This window comes from Cryptomeria japonica, chromosome 3 (genome assembly GCF_030272615.1).
Source record: "Cryptomeria japonica chromosome 3, Sugi_1.0, whole genome shotgun sequence".
Lineage (NCBI taxonomy): Eukaryota > Viridiplantae > Streptophyta > Pinopsida > Cupressales > Cupressaceae > Cryptomeria > Cryptomeria japonica.
The window spans coordinates 772,695,206-772,706,421 of record NC_081407.1 but is presented as its reverse complement, the minus strand read 5'-3'; the positions used below and the strand labels follow the sequence as shown (position 1 = coordinate 772,706,421).

Sequence of the window (11,216 nt, the reverse complement as noted above, 5' to 3'; positions counted from 1 at the left end):
TCCATAAGGATGGTAGCCTCAATTTTTTTAATTCAACAAGAGATGACATAGAGATGGTATGTGCATAAGTCAAGCTATGCACAAACCACAAGGAATTTGATGACATTCTATGATTTCTAGGCATATATATTGGTAGAGATGACATGTGCATAAGTCAAGGTATTCACAAAACCGTAAAGAATTTGATGAAATTCTAAGATTTCTAAACAATATCATTCTAGGATTGTTAGACATATATTCAAAATCATCATTTGGTTTTAGATACATGCATAATGAATATTAGTGCCAATTGAAAATGAAATACTTATTTAGGTTTGTAATAATTCATGGTAAACCACTACAAAATGTTATCGACATATTTACTAATGTAACCAAAATCTTCAACATACTTGATCCTTGTTGATCTCCATACCAATAATGTATTTTGTAGTCTCCAAATTATTAATATCAAATGTGCCAAAAAATTAATGTTTGAGATCCTCAAGCATCACCTTATTGTTACTATTACATATAATGTATCATTCACATATAAGACAGTGAATAGAATTCAATATCACCAATAATTAAAACATGAACACTATGTTCCTCCTCACTGTTAAAAAAACCTAAAATCAATGCAAAGGCATAAAAAATTGAGCACCACATCTTGGGTGATTGTTTTACATTAGATATAATGACTATTTAACTTAAAAATTAGTTTTTCTTTCTCCTTCACAATAAAATTGTTAGGTAGTTGTATATAAATTTCCTCTTTAATATCTACATGTAGAAATTAGTTCTAAACTGGGTTTAATTTATCTCATAATGATAAGTTAGAGCAATAGATAATAGTAACCTAATATAAGATTATTAAGAAATAGGAGAGAAATTTATCCTAAATTAGTTCCCTTTCTCTAGGTGTATTCCTTAAATAAATTTTTGGGCTAATGCCCCTCAAATTGTTCAATTTCTTTAAGTTTCTTCTTGTACACCCTCTTGCAAACCAATGAGTTTTATTCTCTAGAAAGAAAATCACAAGATCCAAAGTGTTACAACTATCCAAGGTCATCATCTCCTCTTACATAGCTTGCATCCAAGAATCACTTTCCTTAGAAGAGAGAGCATCTTTGATAGATCTTGGTTTATTGCTAGTACACAACTAAGAAAATGCCTAACATAAATCTAATGAGATACCTTTCAACTGGATTCTTTTGTCTCATGGGTCATCTCAAGGTAGAAGTATGGGGCCTTTCTTGTTCTTACACATGCTTATCTTGCACATGTCCAAATTGAATTTTTTATTTGAACTCTTATTTGTATCCTCTGCCTCCTTTCCATTCTCTAACCTATCATTTTGTTCTTTCGCATGTGCATCTGCCTACTTCTTAATCTCAATCTAAAAAATGTATTATCTTCTTTCCTTCTTTAAACTTTGGTTGTTTAAGACTTGAAAATACTATATACTCCTCAAGAACAATTTTTTAGGTTAGTTTATTTGGAAGCTTATAGCCTTTTAAATTATCACCATATCCTACAAAGATGCATTCTAAATTTTTTGGGTTTAGTTTAGATCAATTTTTCATAGGCACATCAACAAAAACCTCACAATCAATAACCCTTAAATGTGTAGAAAATGATTCTTATTCATTCACACTTTATTAAATGTTTTATCAATAAGTGCTAAATAGGGAGATTTATTGATTAATAACAAGTAGTTATTATAGCCTTTTCCTAAAACCACTGATCTAAATATATAGGTCTAGGTGTGTGCAAGAAGTTGAGTCCACTTTTTCGCCAAAAAGTGGAAGTATTTTCCTAATTTTTAAAAATTTGTCCCAATTGACTTGAGAATTTGAAACACTTAAAGAATGAATCTCGAAAAAAAGTCAATAATAGAAAATGTAGTGTTCAAAGTCTAGTTTCCAAATATGTAATTTATTTTAACACTTGGATGATCTAAATTAAGTTTCAATAGGCATTTCTAAAACCTATAGTTTAAAAGTCACCTTTTTAGGACCATACCATGCATGTGTAGGGAAAACATAATTTGACCTAAATGAAAGTATTTTTTTGAATATTTTTGGGAAAATATTTGTATCTCATTCACCTTTGGTCAAACCAATCCAAGTCTAAGGGTCAGCTCCCCAAGCCTTTTTCGAAAGCAAAATCCGAAGAAAAAATCAATGTTGGAATTCATTTTTTTTTTTGAAACAAGATCCTGTTCTAGAAAATGGGATCCCATTTCTTTTTGTATTATTTATTTTTTTATATTGAAAATAACACAGATACGAAAAATAACTTTTTTTTCAATATGTCTTTTTCCTTTCCTATACTTTAAGTTATATTTCATGTATATATTGACAAGATGTTTGAGAGTGGTTTCATATCGCTAGGAGTTATAATACAAATTCTAGATTTTAAAAGATCTTATAAATTTTCAAACATAGTCAAATTTCAATAATCAACAAGCTCCTATCAAGATTTTCTCACTCTCTCTATATCACTCTCTTTATCTCTCTCAAGATCTAGACCTATTTCTCTCCATATTACTCTTCCTCTATCACCTCTCTACCTCTCTCTATCTCACTCTCTCCTCTCTCTCCCAAAATTTAGCTCTCTCTCTCTCTCTCTCTCTCTCTCTCTCTCTCTCTCTCTCTATATATATATATATATATATATATATATATATATATTTCTCTACATACGTCTCTTTTCCTCCGTCTCTCTCTCCCACCCTCTTCTCTCCACTTATTTTAATCTCTCTCTCTCTCTCTCTCTCTCTCTCTATATATATATATATATATATACATATATATATCTTCATCCCTCTCTCCCACTCTCTACCTATCCATCTCTCTCAACTTCTTTCTATCTCTTCTCTCCCTCTCTCTATCCATCTAAAATTAGAGAGGGAGGAAGAGGTGGGTAGATTACGTGAGAGGGAGATAAAGAGAGTGATTGGGGACATAGATGGATAGAAAGAGAGGGATAGTGATTGGGGACATAGATGGATAGATAGGAGCTATGTAGCCCATTGTTTTAGATTTATTTTTGAAAATATCATACAACACGGGATAAATTCTATAGGAGTTGAGAAAATACAACACCACAGGAGCCTGAAGATCTTCTGCAAGCCGAATAACCTGTTACAAGGAGAAGCAATGAAGCAAAATCTAAAGAACATACAAAACACAGAGAATATGCTCAAAAAGAGAGAGCTCAATATTCACAAAAATATGTAATGTGATTCTTACAATGAAAAGAAAGAACTCAACCTTTAATAGGTCAAGAAACCCTAAAAAGGGAAAACCTAGGTTTGCACATAATAATTAATTAAAACAATTAATTATATGCACCTAAAGTTAGCTTAAATGTAAAAGAGATAAAGGGAACTTAAATAATTAAACAAAGAATGTTTAATTAATCAAGTAAATACCCGAATACTCTAACACCCCCCCTTAAGCTAGACTTAGGGAGAAGCTAAAACCTAGAACAGCTACTAAAAGCAATAAAGATGGGTCCCGGCAACAAGGCCTGATCAGGTACCCAAATACAATGAAATCTCTATGAACTGGAGAAATAGAGAAAACCACATGGGAACAAAACTCTACTCCAAAAAGAGATGGAAAAGAATATCACTGAAGCATGAAGACCCTGCAAACTCTGTCGAAGAATAACTGCTGATCTGAAGAACATCCACTGAACTAGAACATGACCAGGTAGAGAAGACTGTAATCTGCATGAGTGCCCTCAAATGACACTACTCGAATCAGGAGGCAAACAAGGCAAAACAACTGAAATCGAAGATACAGATGGCATGAGAAACCAAAGCCTGAAGAGCTGATCAATCGAACCATGGAAGCATTAGAACCAACATGATAAACCTCCCCATAATGCAGAAGTGGGAGAGGGACAGGAACACTGAAAAGGACAGCCAAAAACAACTGCATGACGAAGAACAAGAACATCAAAGGTGCTGAGACACATCATCATGAGGCGAATGTCATGGAAGGAACACTCACTTGACAAAGGAAGATGGCAAACAAAGGCAAACATCAACCCCCTCATGGCACTTGATCAACAGTGTGTGTACAACAAGACACAAGATATGCAAGATTCCAAGTAAACAATGCATGATGGCACTTTATCTCAGTGCGTTTGCATAATTACAAGCTACAATGATAAGAAGACTAGAAATAGAAACGAGAATCAAAACAGAGACACCCTACTCAGAAAAGAGATCCCAGGACCTGAAACAACCACGATATCCACTAGAGTGCTGAAAAGCAAAAAATTGAATAAAATATGCATGGACCAGAATCTGGAAAAAAAACTCATATTTCTGGAAAGTACACAGAACACATTTTCCGAAAATATAAAGTTTTCGAAAAACGGAGGTCGGATGCTCATTCTACGTCTCCCGGAGTGCAAAAAAGAGACCTCACTTTGACTGTAAAAAAACATAGTCAAACAGAAAAATTGGAATAAATTACCAACACCATGAGGTCGGCCTCGGAACCAGCTTTCCGACGCCTATTCGTTCTCGAAAAAACGACTTCGTTTGCCCATTCTAGGGCCCTGGAAGTGCAAAAAAGAAGCCTGACTTTGACTGGTAAAAAACACAGTCAAACAGTAGATCCAGGAAAAAAATCTACCACCACAAGGTCCGGCTCGGAATCACCTTTCCAACGCCTATTCGTTCGCCAAAATCAGACTCTGGAGGCACGATCTAGGCCCAAAAAACCAATCCCCTCTAAAAAAGACTAGAGAGGAGGGGTTGGTGGTGCTCCGGGTGGAGGTGGGGCTTGGGCCAGGCGGAGGTGTTGCTGGGGCGGAGCGGCGCAACGGCCGGGCGGAGGTGGTGCAGCCTGGTGGAGCGGAGCGCAGTTGGGCAGAGGTGGCTCGCCGGAGCGGTGGCAGGGTCTTGCCGGAGCGTCGCCGGAGCGAACAACGACTGGCGGAAACGGACAACGGCCGGCGGAAAAAGAAAGCCGGGGACCTGCAGCGGCCGGTGGGGACCGGAGACCGGGCCGGCAGCGGCCGGAGAAGGATGGAGGGGCCGCTGGCAGGGGCCGGACTGACAGGTCTGACAGGCCTGTCAGTCCGGTACCCAACGGTACCCACAAAAAATGTGCCCCCAAAAAATTTTTTTTTCTTAAAAAGAAACAAACCTCCCCTTTTTTTTTTTTCACCTTTTTTTTTTTTTCAAAAGAAAATTTCGGCCTGCATGCCGTAAAAAGGCAAATTTTTTATTTTTTTTAAAAAAAATTTCTCGATCTGCATGCCAGGGCCGTACGGCTTAGATCTGAGAAAAAAATTGCTCCCAGAGGCTCAGGAACCAAAATAGGTCAAATTTTATATGACCATAGGGGTTTTCGGGCCTTCTGAGCACGATGGTGAGGTCCGTTTAGGCCCAAAGTGCTCAGAAAAAAAGATTAAACCCTAGGTACACAAAAAAATTCCTGAAACCCCAGATCTACTTCCAAAGCCAAAAATCTCAAAACAAGAACAGGCAGCTGTAGATCCACGCTCTGATACCATATAGGAGTTGAGAAAATACAACACCACAGGAGCCTGAAGATCTTCTGCAAGCCGAATAACCTGTTACAAGGAGAAGCAATGAAGCAAAATCTGAAGAACATACAAAACACAGAGAATATGCTCAAAAAGAGAGAGCTCAATATTCACAAAAATATGTAATGTGATTCTTACAATGAAAAGAAAGAACTCAACCTTTAATAGGTCAAGAAACCCTAAAAAGGGAAAACCTAGGTTTGCACATAATAATTAATTAAAACAATTAATTATATGCACCTAAAGTTAGCTTAAATGTAAAAGAGATAAAGGGAACTTAAATAATTAAACAAAGAATGTTTAATTAATCAAGTAAATACCCGAATACTCTAACAAATTCTTCACAACACTGGATTTTGTTTGATGGATGTGCTGGTAAGTGTACAAATTGATTTCAATTTTCATAGTCTTTTAATTAACCAGTATAATTAATTTTTTTGAAAGTTAATATTTTGGATTTGATTGTAACTTCATAGGACAATGTAAGTCTGCAAAATTATTCAATTGGTTATCACAACAACATGCTAAATGTAATAAAGTTTTTGTGGAACTTTTTTGAGAGTGGACATGGAAAAGGAGAGCATGATGGAGAATGAGCATGTGTGAAGCGTGCACTTTGCCAACATGAACTCGTAGGTACATGTTAAACATTTATGTGTGTACTTCATTCTAGAAATCTCAATTTACAAGTATATATCTTATGGGTCCACTAAATTGCTAAAATGATTTTTTGCAGGTAACACCATACAAAATTCAAATGAAATAGTTGAATGGTGCAAAAGTCATTTTAGTGCTCCTGACACAACATACAACACAAAGTATTTTTGGGAAGTTAAAGATATTGATCGATCCTATCCGTATAATTGTCAAATAATTAATGGGCTAAAAACACAAAGTTGTGTCACACTTTTATAAAGGAAATGACCAATGCTGATTTAATTTTTTAAATTGAATCAATAGAAAGTGAAACATATGTTTTGAATTTTGAAATGATGTAAACTAATAAAATGTATATTTTTGTGTATTTTATGTTTGTAATTTTTTAAAATATTTAAAAAATTATTTGAATATACTTTCTTATAAAGTGAACAGTATAATTTAGTTGTTGATAAAATGTTGAAATTGAAGTTACACAAGGTATCACACTTTATATAGTAAATTTTACCTTTTTTTCTTCAATTTTTTTTGTGTATATTGATAACTTGAAACTTAAGTGCAAAAATTTATTTTTAACTTTTTTTATTTATATATATTTTTCAATAAATTTGAAAAGTTGTGTAACTGAAATATAACTCTTTCCATTTGGCATCACCTTTTTTCTTAATTATTTATCCAGATTAAAAAATAATTATATCATCTTGACATAGACTCTATTCTCTGGTGCATTTATTTTTTTCAGAAAATTTAAAATAAATTTTACTTTTTTCCTTTATAAGATAATCAACATTATATTTTAGTGTTGATGACCTACTTTCAATAAAAATAAAAATAAAAATAAAATATTAAAAACTAATTAAAATATTAAAATATATATATTTTGGAAAATTCACTTATAGATCTATAAAAAGGTATTTTTACATTTCGAAAAAAATGTTATTTATAAGAGTAGGAGTTGTTGAAACATTGATTTTTTCAAAAAAAAAAAAACAAACCTTATTAGACCCAAAGTGGTATAAAATATACATTTAGTATACAATTCCAATTGGAAAAGTTGTGTCCCATATATAAGATAGCTATAATTGTTGGTGTAATTAATTATTCATCATGGATATTATTACACCTTACTTAAGTTTACTTAGGATAATACATTTCATAGTAGTTAGGGTATGAGACACTTGGGTGTTTGTGCCACATTGGGATAGTATTTGTAGGAGAATTTCCACCTTTTATGGTGTGATCTTGTTGTTACTTATCATATCCACTTATTGTGGAGTGATAATTCCACCTTCGGTGGGTGATCCACCTCATGTGGAATACTTTATTGTTTCTCCTACCAACCACACCTATTTCCTACCTACCCTTATTTCTTATTGAGCCACATGTCATGATTGTGTGCTCACATATCCATATAGCCTTGCCTATATATGCAGGCTCATATTCATTGTATGCAATGATTTGATCATTTATCTATTGATGAGAATACAATTTATTCTTGTCCTAAATTTTTTATTTTTCATTGAGCTCTTGATCTTGGCAAAATCTCACATGGTATCAGAGCCATTAGAGAGTCATTGATTCGTCTTTGAGAGGCATTCTTGCTACTTTAAGAGGCAGATCTGAGGATCAACATCTTTTGGAGGTGTCCTAGACCAGATCCAACCTCGCCATTGCATCCGGGTGGCCATTTCCATGAATTTTGAGTATAAATTTGACCTATTTTGGTGAAAGTCAAATTTCGGGCTTGGAGGAAATTTTTTGCCCAATTTAGACGGTACGGTACAAATTTTTGAAAAAAATAAAAAATAAAAAAGGCATAAGTGATTTTTTTTTCAATTTTTTATTTTAATTTTCTGCAAAATCATTTTCCGCAGAAATTTTTATTGAAAAAGTTATTTTGAAAAAAAAAAAAATCAATTATTTGGGGGGCAGTGCGCAGACCAACCCCACGGTACTTTGTACCTACAATTGTCGTGGTCCTCGCCATCTGCTGCATTCTTGCCGACTGCTATACCTTCTGACATCTCCCGCTGCATGTCATATGATCACCAGACCTTGCCGGCCTCCTTCCTGAGTTCCGGCCCTGACACCCCGCTGTAGCTCTGGCCCCATGGCTCCTGCCGCCCGAGCCACCTTCCGTAGCCTGCAATCGTTGTGCTGGTCTTCGACTTTTGGCAGCTCCACCCTGCCGACGACCTACTCCTGGCAGCTCCGTTGGACCTCTGCCCCGCCAGCGGCCACTCCGTTCGCCATCTCCCGATGGCCACTCCAACAGCTTCTATCGAGCCCCACCGCCACGTAGGCATCCACGCAAGCATCACAGTCACCCTGCACTATCAACACTGCATGAATCCTAATCACCTAACACATCATCACGCCACATTAGATTTCCGTACCTTGCCAAGTCACTCGACCGTATTGCCACGTCATTTTTTCGATCTACCATAGTTTGCCACATCATCAGTCCGTACAATATGGATGCCTAATCAATAGGGGAGGTGAATTTTTCACGCCAGCTAGATGATCGTCAAATTTAGGGTCATGACTTGCTTACGCCATCATTTTTAAAAATTAGCAAGCCCCCTCTATTGAGCTTTTTGATTTTGCAGTTCAACTTCAAATGGCCATATCTTGCTCATTTTTGCTCTTTTTTTGGTGCAATATTTTTTCATATGGGCCATAAATTCATGTACTTTCTAGTGGTGGCATTATTTTCTAATTTTGATGGACATATTTTTTAGAAATCTCAGTTTGTGGTGACTGTACCTGTCCAATCCCCATTTCTGCAACTTCTGGGACTCCGTTTGGGCTCATACGAACTCCTTTTCAGGTGTCATTTTTTTGAAAGTGCATAATTTTTCGTCTAATCTCATAAATAGCTATTATTTTGTAGCAATTTTTGGTACAAATTGTACTTTTAACATATAGTCCTTTTTGGCCAATTTGGCACTTGTATTGCATAGATCTATCTTGTTGGTCTTTTTCTTTGTAGTTCTCAACCTATTGGGGCAGTTGTAAAACAAAATCAAAATTCCACCTTGCTATTATTTTTAAGTGGCCTATTGTACACGCACTACATATAAAGTGCCAAAATCATCATTTTTTTTTTTTTTTGGGGGGGGGGGGTACTTTGATTGATTGAATTTGGCAGGGTGTCTCTTGTGCTTTTGTGCTCTTGTGTTCCTTCCTTTTTGCTGCTATGGGTTCTTCTAAGTTTCCTCTCTTAACTCCTCATAATTATGCTACTTGGAAAATTGATGCAAAGAGTAAACTTATGGAAAAATGACTAACTCATTATGTTGATGGAACTATTGTTGCTCCCGCTAATCTTAAGGCTGATCATGTTGGTCACTTGGATTGGCTCACTAAAAATATCATGGCAATTGGTACCTTAAGAAAGTATGTATCAAAGGATCTCATTTTTCATATTGAGAAATGTACTCTAATCAAGGATGCTTGGCAAAAGTTTCAAGACTTGTATGGTCAAGTTGATGAGATTTGGGGATATCAAATTGATAGCGATCTCACCGTGTTAGATCCCAAGAAATGTGATACTATACAATATTATGTCACTAAGGCAAAAGAGTTGAGGGGACAACTCAAGGATTGTGACATTGATAAGAAGGATACTCAATTGATCTTCAATTTGATGGGCAAGCTTCCACAAGAATATGCAACATTTTTTTCTACTTTCCAAACCTAAAGGATGACAATGGGTTCAAGCTACACAATGCCTACATTTGATGCTTTCACCGAAATTTTGATGATGGAACAAACTAAGTTGATAAGCATGGGAATTCTTAAGACTTCTAAGTCTCAAGCATTAGTGGAAAATCAAGGGAACAAAGGAAATCAAGGAAAGGACAACTCAAACAAGAAGAAATGGAAATCAAAGTCTAAGGACAAAGCACCACCTTCTCCATAACAATGAGATTCATCCTCTTCCAAGAGGGATAATTCACCAAAGAGAGAGAGACCTACTTGTGCCTATTGTAAAAAATTTGGTCATGAGGAGCGTCGTTGCCATTATAAGAAGATTGATAAGCTCTCACATATCTTCAAAAAGCACAACATTGATTTGCCTAATGCCTACAAGAAGGAGGATTCTTCACCTTTCACTTCCTCACATCCAAAAGGGAAAGGGAAAGAATTCATGGCTTCAACAAGTGAGAAGACTCACTCTTTTGGAACAAGAAAAGGAAAATCTCTTTGTGCTACTACAAGTCATGATTCAGGGAGATGGCTTCTAGATTCAGGGGCTTCTCATCATATGGCATCTTCGTAGTCTATGTTCTCTACATTTGAGCCTTGCACCATGCCGCAAATTTTGATGGGCAATCATAAATACATGGATGTGATTGGGAAAGGAACCATTTCCATTGGGGATAACTCCTTCAATAATGTGTTGTGTGTACCCCATTTGACAAACAATCTCATTTCCATCTATCAAATCACACATGGGGTAGCTAAGAGAATTGTGGAGTTCACACCTGAGTCAGTTTTCATTAGAGACTTGGAGACTAGAGCTATCATTGCGACTGGGGTGGTTGATCATACATCTCGGTTATATTCCTTTTTAGATTTTGTTGATGATGATGATTTCACATATGATGATTCTACACATGATGATCACACTTCTTGTGATGATTCAGATTTTGAGGAGAACTTTGGGTACTTGAACTTGGGGATTCTCACATGTGACCATGTTCTTGAGCCTTGTGTTTCATCTCCTCCTATTGATATCACATCACCTATTGCACTTGATGATGCAGATAGTGTGATAGTTTTGTCTGCTTGTGATTCAGTGCAGTAGGATATATCTTGTCTTCCAGCTTCAGTTTCATGGTATGATTACTTGACAAACGTTGCAGGTTTGTTTGTGGAATCCCACATTGAAGATTTGGGAGACATCATTGATGATAATCATCTTCTCTTTGATGAAGATGATCCTTCTTCGATTGTTGCGAGGGAACACTCTGACCTTCTTGTTCATTCTCTACATGATC

General features: G+C 35.9%; 1 protein-coding gene across 1 annotated transcript; it reads right to left on the bottom strand.

Moving 5' to 3' along the window:
- Window positions 1-4,742: 4,742 nt before the first annotated feature.
- Window positions 4,743-8,516, bottom strand: LOC131075247 (uncharacterized). The gene is made up of 2 exons (XM_058012078.1): window positions 8,270-8,516; window positions 4,743-5,074 (listed from the first exon to the last, which is right to left on the bottom strand). Exons 1-2 carry the CDS (start codon window positions 8,514-8,516, stop codon window positions 4,743-4,745), a joined length of 579 nt encoding a protein of 192 aa, XP_057868061.1.
- Window positions 8,517-11,216: the final 2,700 nt, after the last annotated feature.